A 21,543-nucleotide genomic window follows, 5' to 3' on the forward strand; every position below is an offset into this window, starting at 1 on the left:
CCTGTGATAAAAGTGCTTTATAAATGTTAGCAGCTATTGACCTTAAAAATGGGAAGTTAGGCAGATGAAGTATCATATTTTAATGTTTCAGGAACTACCAATAAAAGGAATATACAGCTCTTTAGTTAAACAGCTAAATATATTTTATGCAGATGTTAGGAGAAGATTTTTTATTGTACCTACATTAATGCCATAAGAGGAAAAACTTGCTAAATTGCTAAAATACTTACCTTCCAATTTATCTTCTCTCACTACTGCAACCTTGTGGCACTGTAAGGAAATAACACTTCATTAATGTTCAAAACAGTGCAACTTGCAATTATCTAGTTTCCTAGCCAATAATTGAATTATATTTGGATATAAAATTAGAAACATTAAGTAGCCCTGAAAATATGTTACAGTTTAATAGTTACATTCATTTTTAACTTGCTTACATAAAAACTTCTCAATGAGGTTAAAGAAAATGATAAAGTATAGATATCAATACAATTTTTAAAAGACCCATAGTGCCACGGCTGGTGTGGCTCAGTGGATTGAGTGCCAGCCTGCAAACCAAAGGGTCACCAGTTCGATTCCCAGTCAAGGCACATGCCTGGGCTGCAGGCCAGGTCCCCAGAAGGGGGCATGTGAGAAGCAACCACAACACACTGATGTTTTTCTCTCCTCTTTCTTTCTCTTCCCTTCACTCTAAAAATAAATAAATAAAATCTCTTCAAAATAAATAAGTAAATAAATAAAAAGACCCACAGCATCTCAAATCAGTATGAGGGAAAGAGGACTTTTTAATAGGTAATGTAATGAGAACTACTGTATAATCATATAGAATCTGATAAATATTGGATGTCTCACACCATAAAACAGAATAAATGCTTAATGGAACTGAGATCTAAATGTAAAGAATGAAACCATATGAACACTATTAGAAAACATGGGTGAATTATTAAAAAAAATGATAAAATCTGAGAATGAGGAAGTTTCCTAACTGTAATTCAAAATTAAGAAATAATAGAAACCCATAAAAACTGCCAACTGTTAGATGACAAATAAATAAATAAATAAATAATAAAACTTTAACCAAAGTACAAAGACAAATGATAAAGTGGAAAAAATACCTGCAAGTTATCACAAAGAGTTAATAGACAGCTTCTAAAATAGAGAAAACAAAAACTAGCAATCCTTCAGAAAAATGAGCAAGCCCTGGATGGTGTGGCTCAGTGGACTGAGGGCTGGACTGCAAACCAAAAGGCCACTGGTTCAATTTCCAGTCAGGGCACATGCCTGGGTTGCAGGCCAGGTCCCCTGTGGTGGGGTGCACAAGAAACAACCACACTGATGTTTCTCTCCCTCTCTTTCTCCATCCCTTTCCCTCTCTAAAAATAAATAAATAAAATCTTTAAAAAAAGTGAGCAAGACATATGACCAGATAGTTCACAGAAAAAAAAGAAACACAAATAACCCTGAAACATAAGACAAGGGCTGTGTAGAAACGCACTCACATACATTGCTGCTGGAAACGAACAATGGAGAGGTATTTGGCAATAACCAACGAAGTACATAAACACCCTAATTCTAGGAACATAACCTTAAAACCCACTGGCAAAAATATACAGAACACACATACATTAAGCTATTCATTGCAGCACTATTTGTAATAGCCAAAGATTATAAATAATAAGGAACTACCAATAAGGAACTGCTAAATAAACTAAGGTATATGTATTAATGTAGGACCACGTGGCTGTAAAAAAAAGAATGTAGACTATTTCTATAACTACTATTGAGTGATGCTCAGGATTTATTAAGTAAAAAAAAAAAAAGCAAAGTCTAGATAGGATATGATATATGAAAACTTTTATCTAAGAAAGGGGTATAATATGAATATATATTTGCTTCTATTAAAAAATATATATAACACCCTGGCTGGCGTAGCTCAGTGGATTGAGCGTGGGCTGGGAACCAAAGTGTCCCAGGTTCGATTCCCAGCCAGGGTACATTCCTGGGTTGCAAGCCATAACCCCCAGCAACCGCACATTGATGTTTCTCTCTCTCTCTCTCTCTCTTCCTCCCTTCCCTCTCTAAAAGTAAATAAATAAAATCTTAAATATATATATATATATATAACAAAAACAATGGAAGAAGAACACAAAATCAATAAAAAGAGTTACCTGTAAAGGAAAGGGGGAAACCTAAAAGTTCAAAGAGGGAAAAAGAATGGAATTTAACTAGTTGGTGGTTTACCTATGGAGAGGAATTATTTCAAGTGATTCTAAACCACAGGTTGACTGTGCATCCCTAGCAGGATACATCCTACAGACCAAAACAACTGCAAAGGAGTCAAACTATTTTCAGTAATGATATTATTAGTAAAAATAGTGGTTTTGCTTTTCTAAATCTCACATATTTGGCTAAAGCAAATACATATTTATGTTAATGTAGGAACCACCAAAATTCACATCATAAAAGAGCAATATAAAATCAAATAACTTTTTTAAAAAATGTAATTTTAAGTCTGAACTAGAGATGTTAGTGTGTTTTCATAATGTGTTTTCTCTTACAAAAACAAAACAGGCATTCTTAAAAATGTCATCTGCAAAGCTATACAATAAAAATTACAGAGCTTATAAGAAAAAGAGCATTAGGAACTAACCACTCAAGCCTATGCGACTTTGTAATAAGAGCCCTAAAAATAATAATTGGTACCCTTAGGAGAAAATCTGGACAACCCAGAGAGTTTGGTGCGGTTATATGCTGCCTCCGGGGATGCTGAAAATGCATAAACAACTCAGTGAAATGCCAGCTTGAAGATGCGAAAATAATGCACACCAGAGCAGAGCTGCAATTCAGTGGGTTCCTATTAAAAGTTTAGTACCCACAAGCCCAGAACCTGGCTGAGGGTAAACCCCTTGAGTTTTTCAGCAGTTTAGGAAAAAGGAAAGATATGGCTAGTTAATGAGAGGCAGTTCTTCCTTATAGAACAATTTTAGCCAATAATATGCAGAAAGAATGACAGAAGTAGAACATGACCATTTTTTAACTCCTTGCAAATTAATGATCTAGGCAATAATAAAATAAAAGTCAATCTCAACTAAAACCATTAGATGAAAAAAAGCTAATGGGGAACTTCATGAAGGATGGGTCAGGCTGACAACCTCTTAACAAAACAAAAAGAATCAGCCAAATGTCCCCTTGGAATTCTCAAATCATTCTTCAAAGCAGCAGAACACACAGATCATTCTCAAAGATAGACCACAAGACAGGACACTAAAGAATTCTTAACAAAATTAAGAAAATTGAAATCATATCAAGCATTTTCTCAGATCACAAGGACATGACACTATAAATCAACCTCAGTAAAAAACTCAAAATCATTCAGATACATGGAGACTAAATAGCAGCTTATTAAATATTGAATGGGTCATCAATGAGAACAAGGAAGAAGTAAAATAGACCTGAAAACAAATGCAGACGAACACACAACATAAAACCTACAGGACAGAGCGAAAGCAGTTCTGAGAGGGAAGTTCATAGCATTACGAGCTTACCTAAAGAAGACAGAAAAATCTCAAACAACCTAACCCTATACTCCAGAGAACTGGAAAAACAACAGCAAGGGAGTAGAAGGAAATAATCAAGATCAGAGTGGAAATAAATGACACAGAGACTAAAAAATCTAAAAGATCAATGAATCCAGAAGCTGGTTCTTTGAAAAGATAAAACAAAATTCATGAAGCTTTACCCAGACTCATCAAAAAAAACCCCCTGAGAACCCAAATTAATAAAATCTAAAATTAAAGAGGAGAAATAACAATGGATACCAAAGAAATACAATGGATTGTAAGAAAGTACTATGAACAAATATATGCCAAGAAATTAGACAACTGAGTGAAGTGGATAAATTTCTAGAATCATACAATCTCCCAAGACTGACTCAGGGAGAAGTAGAACACCTGAATAAACCAACAACAACTAATGAAATTGAAGCAGTAAACAAAAAACTCCCAGCAAACAAAAGTCCTGGACCAGAAGGCTTCACAGGCAAATTTTACCAAACATTTAAAGAAAAATTAACACTTATCCTTCTCAAAACATTCCAAAAAATTCAAGAGGGAAAGCTTCCAAACTCTTTTTTACTAGGCCAGTATTCCAAAACGAGATAAAGACACAACAAAGAAAGAAAACTGTAAGTCAATATCCCTGATGAATAGTGATGCTAAAATCCTCAACAAAATACTCGCAACCAGGACCCAGCAATACATTAAAAAAAGATCACACACCATAATCAAGTGGGAGTCATCCCTGGGATACAAGGTTGGTACAATATTTGCAAATCACTTATGTAATACATCACATAAACAAAATGAAAAATATCATATGATCATCAATAGAGGCAGAAAAAGCATTTGATAAGGTACAGCACCCATTTATGATAAAAACTCTCAGCAAAGTGGGAATAGAGGGAGAATTCCTCAACATAATAAAGGCGATGTATAAGAAACCTACAGCCAACACCATACTCAATGGGCAAAAACTAAAAGCATTCCCCCTAAGATCAGGAAGGAGACAAGGGTGTCTACTTTCACCACTCTTATTCAACATAGTACTGGCGCTCCTAGCCACAGTGATCAGACAAGAAGAAATAAAAGGCATCAAATTGGAAAGGAAGAAATAAAACTGTCATTTGCAAGTGACATGATATTGTACATAGAAAACCCTATAGACTCCACCAAAAAACTACTAATAATAGAATAAATGAATTCATTTACCTAATAAATGAATTTGGCAACGTAGCAGGCCACAAAATCAATACTCAGAAGTCAAAGGCATTTCTATATGCCAATAATGAATTATCTGAAAGAGAAACTAAGAAAACAATCCCATTTACTAATGCAACAACAACAAAAAATGAGGTATCTAGGAGTAAATTTAAACAAGGAGATAAAAGGCCTATATTCGGAAAACTAAGGACACTGAAGAAAGAAACTGAGGAATATACAAGTAAGCAGAGGAGTATACTGTGTTGATGGACTGAAAGAATTAACATCATTAAAATGTCCATACTACCCAAAGCAATCTACAGATTCAATGCAATTCCTATTAAAATATCAATGGCATATTTCAAAAATCTAGAACAAATATTCAAAAAATATATATGGAGTAAAAAAAGACCTAGAATAGCCTCAGAAATCTTGAGAAAGAAGAACAAAGTAGGAGGAATCACAATACCTGACATCAAACTATACTACAAGCCCACTGTAATCAGAACAGTCTGGTACTGGCATAGAAAGAGACACATACAACAATGGAACAGAATAGGCAGCCCCAAAATAAATCCACATCTTTATGGTCATTTAATATTTGACAAAGGAAGAAGAGCATACAATGGAGTAAAGACAGTCTCTTCAATAACAGGTGTTGAGAGAACTGGACTAGTACTTGCAAAAAAATGAAACTAGACCACCACCTTACACTATACACTAGAATAAACTCGAAATGGATAAAAATTAAATGTAAGTTGTGATGCCATAAAAATTCTAGAGGAAAAACATAGGCAGTAAAATTTCAGATATCTTATGTAGCAGTATGTTTGCAGATGTATCTCCTAGGGCAAAGGAAACACAAGAAAAAATAAACAAATGGGACTACAATGAATTAAAAAACTTCAGAATAACTAAAGAAACCAGCAGCAAAATGAAAAAGGAACCCACTGTATGGGAGAACATATTTGCCAGTAATACATCAGACAAGGGTTTAATCTCCAAAATATATAAAGAACTCATGGGATTCAACAGCAGGAAGACAGACAAACCAATATAAAAATGGGAAAAGGCGCTGGTTGGGGTGGCTCAGTGGATTGAGCACAGGCCTGTGAACCATGGGATCACCAGTTCAACTCCCTGTCAGGGTACATGCCTGGGTTGTGAGGTGGGTCCCTGGTGGGAGGCACACAAGAGGCAGCCACACAATGATGTTTCTTTCCCTCTCTTTCTCCCTCCCTTCCCCACTCTCTAAAAATAAATAGATAAAATCTTAAAAAAAAAAATGGGCCAAGGATCTGACTAGACACTTCTCCAAAGAGGACATACAGGTGGCCCATGGACATATGAAAAAATGTACAACATCACTAGCTATCAGAGAGATGCAAATGCAAATTAAAACCATAATGAGATACCACCTCACACCTTCCAAAATGGCTATCGTTAATAAATCAACAAACAAGGGCTGGTGAGAATGTGGAGAAAACAGAACCAAAGTGCACTGTTGGTGGGAATGCATGTTGGTGCAGCCACTGTGGAAAGCAGTATGGGAGATACCTCAAAAAATTAAAAATGAAACTGCCTCACAACCCAGCAATTCTACTTCTGGGAATTTATCTCAACAACCCGAAGTACTAATTCCAAAGAACATAAACAGCCCTATGTTCACTGCAGCATTATTCACAATCACCAAGATACAGAAGTAGCCCAGGTGTCCATCAGTAGATGAGTGGATAAAACATCTATAGGACATTTACACAATGGAATACTACTTGGCCGTAAAAAAGAAGGAATTCTTACCTTTTGTGACACCATGGATGGAAGTGGAGACTATTATGCTAAGTGAAACAAGCCAGGCAATGAAAGACAAATACCATATGATCCACACTTATAACTGGAATGTAAGGAACAAAATAAACTAACGAGCAAAATAGAATCAGAGGCACAGAAACAAGGAACAGATGATAGCGCTGAAAGGGGAGGGGAGAGGGTGAGACTGGCAGAAAGAAGGTGAAGGGATCAGACAAAACATCCATGCGCCACCCACGGACATGAACAATGGTACAGGGACTGACTGTGAGGAGCAGGCACAGAGGGAAGGGAGGCAAGAGTAGAAAAACTGGAACAAGTGTAATAGTACACACAATAAAAATTTTTTTAAAATAAAAGGGTCTAAAAAAAGAAAGGGGAAAAAACAAGTAATTCTTTAGAAGACTCTCTGGGATGAGATTAGACGGAGGCTTTTACTTTTGTCAAACATTTTTTACAATAATCACAATCATTGGAAAAAATAAAAAGTATATTTCAAAACCCATTCAAAACCTATAATTTATCTCTTTCCTTTCTGGAAACACTTAAAACTTAAAGAAATTTAAAACAACAAAACCAGAAATTATGCTTAATATTCTGACTTTGCACAGGAGGGCTCTCTCCTAGGAAAAATGCACAGGTGAGCATCCACGCTCCGTCAGTCATTCCACAGGGCTCCACAGGGCTGGCCTGTGAGGCGATTAGGAGGATGAGTACAGAGCTCCAAAATCCTCACAATCCCTTCAACCACAGCAATCCTACTCTCAATGTATTTTTTCATATTAGGATTGTATTGTTTTAAATATTTTATTTATTTATTTTTAGAGAGAGGGGAAGGGAGGGAGAAAGAAAGGGAGAGAAACATCAATGTGTGGTTACCTTTCACATGCCCCCTACTGAGGACCTGGCCCACAATCCAGGCATGTGCCCTGACTGGGAATCGAACCTTTGACCTTTTGGTTCTCAGGCTAGCACTCAATCCACTGAGCTACACCAGCCAGGGTGTATATTAGGATTTTAATTAAGATTTCATTTGAAAGCATTCTGCTGCTTAAAAAAAGATGGGCAGAATATTAATGCCTTCTTAAATCTCAAAACAGAAGGCCTTCATAAGCAAGCCACAGCATGAAAGTTTTTAACTGACACCTCATTTTGAAAAATCATCTCCAAAAGTGCACTAAGGAACAGTCTGAATCCACTTTCCGGGGTTTATCCCCAAACCCCCTGGATTGCAAGAACCATGCAAAGATTCCAAATTAAGAACCTCTGTCATATGGCTTAGAATTAAAATTTTCAACTTTATCTTAAAACATAAATTCTTAACCTTGGACCCTGCTCCAGAGTTATGTGTGAACATTCAAAATTTTACAAATATGAATTTCAACATGAATTTTTCTTTCAGATTCTCAAAAAAAACACAGCAGCCAAAAAAAGAATAAAGCTCACTGTTTTAAAGAAACACAAGGACTCCCAGGTAAAGAAATGGCTACAACTAGACTGAAGGCACTGACTAAGGGAGGCAGGAGAAAGCGAGTGAGCCCTGGAAACAAAAGGAAAAAAGATATTCAGAGGCAAACTTCGGCAGTGTCTATTCAAGAGCCATACAAAGGGAGGATTCTAGTGTCGCATTTATTTCTAAGAGTAAATGAATCAGGTCTGCTTAATTCTGTGTTTCAGATATACAATGACACCTAATTCTACACTTGCAAATATCTTGATTATCACCTGGCTTGTCAAATAGCTTACCAACAAGGAAGGAAACTGCTGGTCGGAGAATATAAGGATCTGATCCCCCTAGCAATTTTGTTTCCCCTCGTAAATTATTCAATTGTCATTCTAGTTTTAAATCTCACACGCTTGGGGCTCTATTGTTCTAAGACAAATCCAGTCAGTATTTTGATAAATCAGGCTTCTGAATACATGAGTCTGAGGGAAAGTCAAAGAAAAGTGGAACACAGATACTGGCAGATCTCTGAGGAGCCCCAATTGCTGGGCTAAGTTCTGTTGGGCTGGTGGTTGTGGTAGGAGCAAAAGAACCTTCAAATCAGAGGTTTGGGGAAGTGAAAACAGAGAAAATGTGCCTTACTTCAGGGAGGAAGCCAGAGAGGAGGAAGTATCAAAGTTCCTAAGAATCAGTTTGGTGCAGAAAAATGAGTTATCGCAGCAGAGTTTCCCATGTCACGGGAGTAGAATGATCCCTCTGTCCTCAAGGGGAACAGGAAAGTAGCTAAGAGAAAGTCAGCAGACCTGAGAGAGCACTGTGGTCAGGAAGATGGAAATGCAGCAGAGACCCAAGCTGAGGGGCGACCACATACCAGACCGGAAAAAATGCATGAAAATAAAGACGTTGCCAACCCATGCCTCTGCGCTTGCAGGTCCCTGCTGCCACCCCCCTCTTTTGGTCACTCAGACAGAAGCCTACCAAAATGAACGCTCAAATTAAAATCAACTTCAGTTAAAAAAATAATAAAATTATACTTTCTGAACAGCTAAGTGTGTGACTTGACATTTGAACAGGATGGAAATGAACCACCATTTTCCTTAATATATCTTCAAGAGAAAGAGGAGCAACAGAAGCCGTCTCCTAAAGTCTTATTGTGTAGGAAAATTGCATAATAATACTATAGTCTCTGCATCACAGCCAAGATATTGCCAAAACTTCTCAAGACTTTTAAGTTTATTCTAAAAATTCAAAATAATAATCTTTAGATAGCTTTAAAAAAAATCCTCACCCAAGGACATGATTATTGATTTTTAGAGAGAGGGGAAAGGAGGGAAAGAGAGAGGGAGACACTCCGATACGAGAGAGAAGCAATGACTAGCTGCCTCTCATACACACTCCAAACCAGGACCGAACCCACAAGCTAGGCATGTGCTCTGACCAGGAATTTAACTTGTATCCTTTTGGTGTATGGGACAATGCTTCAACCAACTAAGCCACATCAGCCAGGGCCAGGTAGCTTTTAAAACTTCCAAAATACTAAATCTTGTGTTCTCCCACCCCCATATTGTTATTTAACAGTTTATAGCTCAAACATATTTAAGCTCATTATAACATTCTGAGAACTTACCAAATGTTCATTCTGAACAAGACTGCCAGACACTAAGTAGGTGACATGCAGTTGGGCTCCCGAATTTTCCTTTCGCTTCCTTTCAACATAATCATACAGCATCCTGTTCCAAGCAAAAGGCACAAGCAAGTCATTAGTAAGAGTTTGTTACCTCGTCAACTCTTAATTTGTGACTTAAAAGATAGGTATATTAAATCTGGCAGAAAATTCTACAGAATCTTACTCAGTCTGTGGACACAGAGTTAAGTGGAGGCCAACTTACTGAGGCGGCACAATGACCCGAGTCATAACTGAAATGAAAGAAACCTAGTAATAGGCCCAGAAGGAGTGATCCTGCAAGAAAACAGTAACAGGCCATGAACACAACACTCAACCAAGAATAAGTTCAGTCACTACGTGACCCTGGATAAGTTCATTTTTCTAGGTCCCTTGATATCCTGAAGTATCAAATGGGAGGGCTGCACCAGACCGATTAGTGATTCTTCAACCATGGGATTTCTATGGCCATCTAGAACCAGCCCTCCACCCCCAAAACTGTAAGTAAAATGTATACGTGCTTTTTTGCAGAGCAACAGTTCAGGGTTTTTAATAGTTTCTCAAAAGGGGTCCAAAACATCAAGAACCACTAAGTACATGATCACAAACATCCATCTGGGCAGTTCATTTTACGGTCGCTCAGACTCAGTGCTGTTTCAGAACCCACAGTGCAGCAGCTCACCCGCAGCACCCAGTACTCCGAGTATCCGTTAACCTGAGACCGCCAAACACTCGACATACAAATAATGTTGCTTAACGTCCCTAAATTCATTTTTATCCTTACGATCCAGCAAGTATCAGAGGTTGGCTCCCCTCCACGACTCACAGATTAACAAAAACAGCAAAAGAGACATATCATTTGTATCTTTGATTTCAAGAAATATATACTGAGTCTATAACACATTACACTTCTCTGCCAAGGAAAGACAGAAACTCAAACTCAAAAATTTGAAGGAAAATCCAACCTACACTACTGACCACACTTCTTGAAGCATCAGCTCTCTTAGCTTCCACGATCCCATGACCCAGGGTGTCTCCTGCTGCCCCCCTAACTGCCCCTCCACACCTCCCCTCCATTTCCTGCACAGACTTGATTGCCTCCTCCTTTTCTATACCAGTTAGGGTTCTCTCTTTACCTATCTTTCCACTGTACATATTAGAGTAACAAACCACCTGGGTTTGCCTGGACTTCAGAGATTTCCTGAGACATGGACTTTTGGTGCTACAGCCAACAGTCCTGGACAAACCAGATGGTCAGCCTCTTTCATTCATCCCCATGGCTCCACTTGCTCCTGACAACCACATCTGCCCAGGCCACCAGGCCAGGAATCTGGGAATCATTATCCTTCACTTCTCCCTGTCCAGTGAGTTGCCAAATCTAGTCAGTCTCCCTCCCAAGTAATTTTTGACTTCATGCCCTTCAAATCCCTTGACTGGACTACTTCAGTTCCAAGTGTCAATTCTGCACATACCCCCACCTCTTCCTTATCCACAAGCCTGCCAGGGTAAAAGTGTTAAAAATGAAATCAAGTCATTAAGTCAACAAAACTTTACTGAGTGGCTACTTTATGTTTTATGCCTTAAGGAGAGAGCAATGAACAAAGCAAAGTCCCTAACCTTTTAGAGCTTACAGTACAAAAGAGAGAGACAAATGAAAAACTACATATATGTTAAACGGTAGTAAATCTACAGGGCAGGCGTAAGAATAGAGTGTGCCTGAGAAGTTTGGCTATTTTATATAAGGTGATTAGGGAAGGCCTCAGGAACAGAGCCCTGCAGGAAGTGAGGAAGCCACCGCTGTGGCTTGGGGAATAATGTTCCAGACAGACAGAACAGCAAATGCAAAGGTACTGAGGCAAGCATGTGGGCAAGGTATGAAGAACAGAAAGGAGGCAAGTGTACTGACCCAGAATAAGGAAGAACAGTGGTGGCAGAGAAAGCCAAGTGCCAGACACTGGCTTTGCAGCCCTATGGAGAACCTGAAGCCAGTTAAGTCAGCAGAAGGTCGAGAGCAGAAATACCATGACCTCACCTGTTAGAAGGTCCCTGACTGCTGTGTATAAAATATATTGCCGAGGGGCACGGCAGGAAGCAGCGAGTCCAGTTAGGAGGCTACTGCAGTCATCTAGGCTAGAGATGATGGCGGCTGAGACCAGGGTGGTTGCAATGGAGGTAGTAAATTAGTGGATGACTTCTGGGAGAACTTAAAGGGAGAAATAACAGTATTTGCTGATGGACTGATTGTGGGGTATGAGAGAAAAAGGAGTTATGGATGACTGAACTAACCAACTCAAGGAATAAAGTCACTTACTGAGATGGGGAAAAGCAGGCGAAGCAGGTGTTGGGGGTAGCAATCAGGAGTTAGCTCTGGGGCATGTTAAGTCTGAGATGCCTATTAGTCACAAGTGATGGTGAAAAGGTAGTTGGATATTCTTGTCTGAAGAGTTATTCTTTATTCAAAAAATTTCAGTAGCACCCCAGGCCCTGAGGATCAACTCTAACTCCCTAGCAATGACGTGTAAGACTGCTCTCGTTCCGATCCCCCCTATCACTCACCATTCTCTCACACCCACACCAGCTGCATTCTTCCGAAACACTCTGCAGTTCTCCTTGCTCCTTCATACGCCCCTCCTGCCTGGAACGCTCTGCTCAGACCTCATCCACCTAATTCCTCCTCCACACTGCAGCTCAATTACCACCTCCTGTGTGAAGCCTTTCCTACAACCACAGGCCAGCAGGGCACCCTGACTTCTAAGCTCTAACAGAGCCTATCCTGTATCTGTTATTATAGCACTTACCACTTCGTATTCTCACTACTTAGTTTATACACATGCCATCCCCACTAGACTATAAGCTCCCTAAGGATAAAAATGTGCCCTATTTAGCATTTTTTGTTGATTGCTCTATCTTGTTCTCTTTTAGTGTTACCTTTCATGCAGTGATTGCATTAGGAAAGATGAGGTAACACAAATTCATGAACATTGTGGTTTACTTATGCTAATTAGGACCATGCTAGTAAAAGAAATGATAGGCAGGTAGGTACCATGCCCAAGATGCTCTCAAGCTTGTGGGCTAAATCTTTTATCTACAACTAATATATCATCACAGACATCCTCTATGTACTTGTCTCCTTAAACAATCCCCAGTTCTTTTATATTAACCAGGAAGTCAAAACTGCACAAACCCTGAAAAAAAAAATAGTTTCTGCACATCTTTAAAGACTCTAAGACATGTTTATCTGATTACACCATTTTACCAACAAAGTGTGCAAAACATTATTAAACATAAATGACAACAAACGTGAGTTCTTATAAGATGTACTTCCTACATACATGATTAACTATATCTTCTCCTTTTAATTCATTACTTTTCCCTCTTGATAAGTTCCACCCATAATTTTCCCTAGGACAAACACAGTGTATAAGGTATACAGCCTTTCCTAACCCAATTTAATTCCTTCACAACATTTTTACAACCTGAATTTATCTTGTATAAATTAATGATGGGGAGGACCTTGTCTATCAAGTTTGCTGTTCTATGACAGAGCCTAAAACAATGCTAAAAATATAGTAAAAATTATAGCAAAATATAGTAAGAACACTTCTTCAATGAATCCAAGCAAATCAATACCAGTCATGCCCAGTCACTAACCTCAGGGCCATCAGGGATATTTTAAATCCTTTTACTATAAAAATAAGCCAGTGAGAGAGAAAGACAAATTATTTCAGTTGTATGTGGAATCTAATGAACAAAATAAGCTAACAAAACAGAAAGAGACGCATAGAGACAGAGAACAGACTGACAGCTGTCAGAGGGAGGGAGGTTAGAGGGCTGGGTGAAGAAGGTGAAGGGATTAAGGAAAAAAAAACACACCACACAAAACACTCAGACACTGACAATAGTATGTTGATTACCAGAGGGACAGTGTGGTGGGGTGAGGCAGTGGAGGAGAAACGGGGCTCAATGGTGACAGATATACAGATGGTGTATTGTGAAATTGTACACTTGAAATCTACGTAATTTTATTAACTAATGTCACTCAAATAAATTCAATAAAAATTAAAAAATAAAATAAAATCAGAATATTTCAAATGTTAAACTAAATGAATAAATGCTTCCGCTACAGGTACAGTAAGAAAAAGTGACAGGACACTCAAGCCTCGATTTTCTCATTTGTTAAGAGAGGCTGGTAACACCAGTGGAATGTTAAATACATTGTGTAAGATAAAAATGTGTAAAAATATCAACCACAGGTGCTTAGTATTTATTCAACAAGTATTTATGGGCACCTATTAGGAGCCAAGCATCAAAGATACAACAATTGTGGTACACTGTGTCTTCCAAAAATGGCTGCAACAATGTCACCCATTCCACATACTCTTCCATGCCCACCCAGACAGAGGTGGACTCCATCCTCTCCCCTGGAATCTGGGAGGGCTAGTGATTCATTTTAACTGAAAAAACAAAGCAGACATGATACCGTTTGACTTTTCAGGCAACCAGCTTCTGCCTTGTGCTGGAGGACTAGATTTGAAGTCCTGAGCTGCTGTTTAAGAAGTCCGACTACCCAGAGACACCTTGCCCTGATGGAGCCCTGGCCAGAGACGGACCACGTGCACCGTCTGGTCCACAGCCCAGCATTGACTGGCGGACATGAACAAAGAAGCCTACAGATGACAGGGCTCCAGCCATTGAGGCTTCCCAGTTGAGGTCCAAGACTTCATGGAGCTGAGATAAATTATTCCCACTGTGCGCCACCTAATTTAAAAACCATAATGTATTCTTACTGTGAGGACTGAGGCATTTTAACACATTAACAAGCACTCAACATGCAGAAACCTTAAATATAGTGGTAATTATGGGTGTAAGAACTATAACTACAAGAAAATACAAAAGTGGCCCTGGCTGGTATGGCTCAGTGGATTGAGTGCTGGCCTGCAAACCAAAGTTGCCAGTTCGATTCCCAGGCAGGGCACATCCCTGGGTTGTGGGCCAAGTCCCCAGTTGAGGGCATGCAAGAGGCAACCACACACTTCCCCTCTCTGTAAAAATAAATGAATAAAAAGAAAACACAAAAGTAAATCTTCTTGACTTTCAATTAAAGCCTTCCTAGATACTCCATTAAAGAATAGAAGGAACAGAAGGAAAAAAATAAATTGGACTTCAACAATAAAAACTTCTGTGCTTCAAAGGACACCATCAACAAAGTATGAAGACAGCCCACAAATGGGAGAAAATTTTTGCAAGTCATATCTGATCAGGGTCTAGTGTCCAGAATACATAAAGAACTCTTACAATTCAGCAATGAAAAAGACAAATAATCCAATAAAGAAATGGGTAAAGGATTAGAATAAATATTTCTCCAGAGATATACAAATGGCTGATAAGCACATGAAAGATGATCAACACCATTAGTCATCAGGGAACTGCAAATCAAAACCACAGTGATACCACTTCACACCCACTGGGTTGGCTAAAATAAAAATAAAAAGACAGATAATCAAGAGTTGAAAAGAATGTGGAGAAACTGAAACCCTCAAACATTGCTGGTGGGATTATAAAATAGCATAGACACTTTGAAAACAGTATGTCAGTTCCTCAAAATGTTAAATACAGGTTTATCATCTGACCCAGAATTCCCAGGAGAACTGAGAATACATGTCTGTACAAGAATGTTCATAGTAGTATTATTCATAACACCCAAATGTGGAAACAACCCAAATGTACATAAGTGTTCATCAGCTGATGAATGGATAAACAAAATACGGTTTATCTATACATTCTGGGTTAAATTGTGTCCCCCAGAAAGATACATTGACCTCCTAGCCACCAGTCACACTCAGAATGTGACCTTACTTGGAAATGCGATCTTTGCACGTACTGTCAGGTAAGCTGAGGTTAAACTGAAGGAGGGTGGGCTCCTAATCCAGCATAACTGGTGTCCTTATAAAATGGCCATGTGAAGATTCAGACACACGAGGACAACAAATGTCACGGGACAATGAAGGCAGAGACTGGGGTCACGCAGCTGTAAGCGAAGGAATGCCCAAGATTGCTGGCAAACCAAAAGCTAGGGAGAGGCAAGAAAGGATTCTTCTCCACAGGTTTCAGAGAGTGTGGCCCTGCTGACACTTTGATTTCAGACTTCTGGCCTCCAGAATTGTGAGACATGCCATACTTTCGTGATTTTTTTAAGCACCAAGTTTGTAGTACTTTGTCACATCAGCCCTGAGAAACTAGTAACACAATATAATGAAATAATTCAGTCATAAAAAGAAATGAAGTACAATAGATCCTCAAATAAGGTCATTTCATTATATTGATGAGATACTGTAAGAACTCTTGTTTATTATATCAATTAGCTTATGGTAAAACTGATTTTGTTAGAAGCCATTTCAGCCCTGGCTGGTGTGGCTCAGTGGATTGAGCACTGGCCTGTGAATCAAAGGGTCGCTGGTTCAATTCCCAGTCAGGGCACACGCCTGGGTTGTGGGCCAGGTCCCAGTAGGGGCATGTGAGAGGCAACCACACATTGATGTTTCTCTCCTTCTTTCTCTGTTCCCCTCTCTAAAAATAATTAAATCGTTAAAAAAAAAAAAAAGAAGAAGCCATTTCAGATGATGTTAAGTGAGGACTGCCCTGATACATGCCACAACATGGTTGAACCTTGAAAACATACTAAGTGAAAAAACCAGGCACACAAGTTTACATATTACATGATTCCATTTACATGAAATGGCCAGAATAAGCAAACCTATAGACAAAGAATATATCAGTAGTTGCCTAGGGCTGGGAGAAGTGGGGGCAGGACTGCAGGAAAATGATGAGTGACAGCTAATGGATATAGAGTCCCTTTTGGGGTAGATGAAAATGCTCTAAAATTAATTGTAGCTAAGGCTGCACAACTCTGGATGTAGTAAAAACCAATAAATTATACGCTTTCTGTGGGTGAATCATATGGTATGTGAATTCTATCTGAATAAAGTTTTTTTTTTAATACAAAAGAAATACATAAGACAGCAAGTTAGGGAGGGGTGGGGATACCTGACATAGAGCATTAGGGGAGAGTTGTTCAAGAAGCGTGTGAAACCCGAGCAGAAACCTGGAGGATGATGACAGCTGGGAAAGCACTCCAGGCAGAGGGGATGGGGCACACATCCTAGGGTGAGAATGGGTCTGGCATATATGAGGAAGAGAAAGGCAAACATGGCTAGAGTGTAAGAGAGATGGAGAGTGGTGTGGGTTGAAGTTGGTAGTCAGGCTGGGGCAAGACAGTGTGTTAATCCTATAAAAATTACAGGTAATAAGGTAAGCTACAATAAAATCGCAGGTACCCCTGGCTGGTGTAGCTCCGTGGACTGAATGCAGGCCTGCAAACCAAAGGGTTGCTAGTTCAATTCCCAGTCAGGGCACATGCCTGGGTTGCAGGCCAGGTCCCCAGTAGGGGACACTCAAGAGGCAACCAAACATTGATGTTTCTCTCCCTTTCTCCTTCCCTTCCCCTCTTTCTAAAAATAAATAAATAAAATCTTTAAAAAAATCACAGGCAAATTTATTTCCTCTCCAATATGCACATTTAAACCCCAACAAGCTTATATAGTAATAATTACCTCATTTCATATTTAAACATCTGTAACCACAACAAATAATGACTCTTACAGACATCCATCCCCCAAAAGAGTATAGGTCTTGGAGGCATAAACAGCCAGTCAAAATCAGACTCCTAGGACTATCAAAAAGCAACTCAAATAAAGCCAAATCAGCCCACTCTAGAGAATTTCTAAGACTCAGGGAACCTTCCTACCACTTAAAGAAAGTTTCTGTGACTCAAAGGAATAGGAAAAAAAATCCAACCACCTGAATGGGATTAAATAAACTAAATGAGTATTTAACTCAATACATGTGTCCTCAGCCTGTTCACCAATTCTACCCCTTACGACAAAGACAACATCTGCACATTTGCAGGTCATGAAATTTGAAGTTGATCCAAAAGCTTGCTTTTTTCCTTTTTAGCAAGGAGAAGTGATATGGCAAAATTCAAGAAAGGCAATGCTCTGTACCATCTTAAACATTAGTTTCACTTGAAAGTTTCTCCCTTCTCTTATGCCGTTATACAGTTTGTGTCAAACACCTGTTGACCTCATTATGGAGGTGTTTCAGGAGCACCCAGAGATGGCCTAAGGAGCATGTGAGCATGTGTGAAACTGCAATGAAGATGTAAGATAACAGACGTATAAATCTGAGATGTTACCAGAAATGGCTAGCCCATTCAATAAATCTGAAAGAACAAAGTGAGGTTAACCAAAGGGCAAGACTACAAGTTAACCCAGTAAACATATCACTACTCATTTGTATACAAGTTTACCTATGTCCTAAATAATGGACAAAAGTCATAAAACTAGTATTCCTTCCCATTTCCCAGGAAAAAAAGTTCTGACCTAGAGGCTATCTATAAACCTAAAAACAAAACAAAACCACCAAAAAAATTCCGATGTGGTTAAAATGAGTAGTAAATTGGACTTACTGTTTGGCCTGGTTAACATGAACTCCTAGTGTGTAGCTCAGCCATTTGTATGTCACCTGCAGAAAGGAGGAATTTTTTAGACATTTTATTAGATGACTCCAGAGTGCAGGTCAGTTCCAAGGGTTCCTAAAGACTCCTGGTCCTAGATAATTGGGCATCATAAATTATAATAGATGCCACCCCAGTTTTACCAAGAACCAGCTATATGGGAAGGCAGGATTGAGATATTTATTTTACCAACACTAAAAAGTTTGTTTCACACACCAATGAATAAAAAAATCTGAAAAGGAAGGAAGGCTGACTATGCATCAAAGAAAAAGTTCTCATTTTCCTCCCACTCCTTGTTTTATTCAGGCCCTTTTTCTCACATTCTGTCCTTTTTGAGGGCCACAACTGAAAACTACCCCAAAATTCACCCAAAAGCTAGATTACTTTCAAGTGTATGACTCAGAAAAACTTCTAAGTTGCAGCCATTTGAGCAAACATTAAAAGGCACAGGTGCTGCAGGGGTCCGAGAACGAACGAGGCCCACGAGTACTGTATCACAGGTTAGATTGGGAACTCCTGGCCTCGAGACCTGCCTTCCATCCTTCCTTCAACTCTCCTGTCACTCTTCTCTCAAAGTCTTCCAATTAAAAATGCTGATTTTCCAATAATTGGTGTGGATTTCCAATAATTGCTGGAAATAATTTCCAGTAATTAGGCAACAGCCTAATTTCCAATAATTAGGCAACAGCAGTGTGATGTATAAAAAAACATTGGCAAGAAACGAACCATAGATTGGAAAACTGCTTGTCCCTTATCACAAATAAACAAGTTATTTGGCCCCTCTGTCTGCTTCAGCTGCCTTTTCTACCGAACTCTGGATGTCAATGCAATAACGTAGGTCCAAAGTTCTCAGTAGGCATCATCACGATTTGCAAAGTGCACTCACTTTCATTGTCTTTCTTGATCTTGACTCCACCCCCGTGAGATGCAAGTCAAGCCTGCATCAATGCCAAATTTCCAGTAAGAGGAAACTGGCTGCGGGAGGTTAAACAGCTTGTCACTTAAGTCTGGTTACAATTTCCCCAACTGTAAATTTGGGGCTTTAAACGCCAACCACCTTATCAGACAGGTGTAGGGACGTCCTAGAAATATTAACAACCAATGACCCCTCCCTCCTAATCTGTGCACAGTGCTCCGCACCCTTAACCAAAGGACGAGGAATTGCGAGCAAACTGGAAGACCTCTCCCGCGGTGGGGTGGGGACCTGTCTCCCTCAGCCACTCCCCACGAGACCTCAAGAAGGGTCAAGGACCTGCCGCCCTCGCCGGGCCTAGAACCCCGGTCCCTCGCCCGCGTTCCCCAGTCCTAGCTCCTCACGATCTTATTTTGGTCCATGACGAACTCGTCTATATTTTCCAGATAAATCTGGTCAGCCATGGTACTGCGGCGCTGGGCCCCGCAGCCTCAGATCTCTCCACGCCGCTACAACCGCAGCTCCCGCCGGCGGGAAACGTCTTTCCCCACAACCCAGTTCCCGGGTCGTTTCCCAAGGCAACGGAGGCGACGCACTACGGCGGCCGTTGGGTAGTCAAACTACTCTTAGAGTTGGTGTAGGCCGGGGTGGGCGGGGCTAGTGGGAGCGGGCGGAAGAGGAACTAGGAGAGAGGGCGTGGTCTGAACGAGTTGTCTGTGGAACCTTCGTTTGAAATCTCACCAGTGACACTTACTGCCTAACCCAGGGTGAAATACACGTCCAGGAACCACAGTCCTATAAACTGATAAAATAACCCTTGCCCTTTCATATCTTTATTAAACGCATATTTATCAAGTACCTATTCTATTCCAGGCACTTCTTAGGCACTGGGGACACAGCAGTGAACAATAAAGAAATAAACAAGTAATTTTAGTTGAGTGATGCCAACTGGGATAAAACGCTGCTTATTATAATCCCTCAGAATTCAGAAGTTAGGGAAGGTTTTCCAGAGCGGATGGGAGAGGGACAGTGGTTCTGTAGAGGCAGGAGCATTTGCTGGGAAGAGAAAACAGATCATTATGGCTGGAATATTGGGATTAGAGACCAATGAAGAGAGATGAGATTTCAGAGAATCCAAATCATGCTGACACTACCCGGTTGTGTGAAGGGCATAGTAACTTTATTCTGAGAGGAAGATTTCAGGTTGGAGAATTTCAACTAAAATTTATTTTAACATCAGCCAAAAATCCCTTGATAATTAGTTTCAGTGCCAGATAGCTCAGTTGGTTACAGCGTCTCTCCCATCCACCAAGGTTGTCGGTTCACCCCATCAAAGCACACAGAAGAATCAATCAATGAATGCATAAATAAGCAGAACAACAAATTAACTCTTTCCCCCTTTCTAAAAAAAGAAACTGACTTCAGCCTCAGCCAGTGTAGTTCAGTACAGCAGCATAGTGGATAACTTAGCAGGCTCTAGAGTTAGACCCCGGAACTGAATCCTGGTTTTGATACTTGTTGTTGTGACCCTAAATAAGTTATTTAACCACTGCAAGCCTATTTCCCTATCTATTGGGTTGGCCAAAAACTCCATTTAGTTCTTTCCATAAAATAAAAGACACATTTTTCATTTTCTCCAATAACTTTATTGATTTGGATATTTTGAGTCTGTCAGCTATCTCCCGCTATTGATGTCTAGTGAGTACAGGCCAGGGGTGCTGCTAAACATCTTCCAATGCATAAGACAGCCCCACACCAAAGAATTATTTGGCCAAAATGACAATACTACCAAGAAATTTCACAAACCACTTTTGACATGTTCTATCCGTCACAGCACCTTCTACATAAACTGCACAGATCATTTTTTTGCATTTCAGTTGCGTTTTTACCTTCCTTGAAATAATAAAGCATAATATGCACATAATATGCAGCACAATACTGCATATCTTCTCCCACGTACAATATTAAAATGGCTGCACAAAAATTCACCAATTTTGATAAGTTTTTTTATGCATACTGATAGGACAGTTGTGACAGTACAATCTAATAAAATTGTTTCAAATGAAGCAATCGTATGGAAAAAACTAAATGAACTTTTTGGCCAACCCAATATGAGATGAAAATAATATTACCCACTTCAAAGGTTTGTTGTAACATGTATTCATTCAGGATTTAGTTAGCAAAAGCCTAAGAGCCAGGCACTGTTGACACTGTTCTGGGCACTGGAGCACTGGGTGTACAGCTGCGGTCAATAACACAGGGAGCCTGTTCACAAGCTTACATTCTTGTGAGGATATTTAAGTGAGGTATGGTAGTAGGTTAAAATAGGATAATGGTAGTAAATATTGAGAGAGCATAGTGGCTTGGCTTTTCCTTTTTAGGGTCAGC

At 39.6% G+C, this 21,543-nt stretch overlaps 1 protein-coding gene across 3 annotated transcripts in view; it reads right to left on the bottom strand.

The window, feature by feature from the left end:
* Positions 1 to 19,778, bottom strand: part of POLD3 (DNA polymerase delta 3, accessory subunit) — a 47,361-nt gene extending 27,583 nt beyond the window's left edge. Inside the window, exons 1-4 of one of the 3 annotated variants that reach the window (XM_036028815.1) lie at positions 19,560 to 19,778; positions 18,195 to 18,250; positions 9,635 to 9,737; positions 231 to 270 (exon numbers count right to left, since the gene is read on the bottom strand). In XM_036028815.1, the coding sequence (XP_035884708.1) occupies positions 231 to 270; positions 9,635 to 9,737; positions 18,195 to 18,250; positions 19,560 to 19,619 (259 nt within the window). In that variant the 5' untranslated portion in view covers positions 19,620 to 19,778. Of the gene's footprint in view, positions 1 to 230; positions 271 to 9,634; positions 9,738 to 18,194; positions 18,251 to 19,128; positions 19,427 to 19,559 lie in introns of those variants that run through there. The other 2 variants (XM_028515600.2, XM_036028816.1) reach the window with 2 other exon arrangements.
* Between the last annotated feature and the right edge of the window lie 1,765 nt (positions 19,779 to 21,543).

Source organism: Phyllostomus discolor, chromosome 6 (genome assembly GCF_004126475.2).
Source record: "Phyllostomus discolor isolate MPI-MPIP mPhyDis1 chromosome 6, mPhyDis1.pri.v3, whole genome shotgun sequence".
NCBI lineage: Eukaryota > Metazoa > Chordata > Mammalia > Chiroptera > Phyllostomidae > Phyllostomus > Phyllostomus discolor.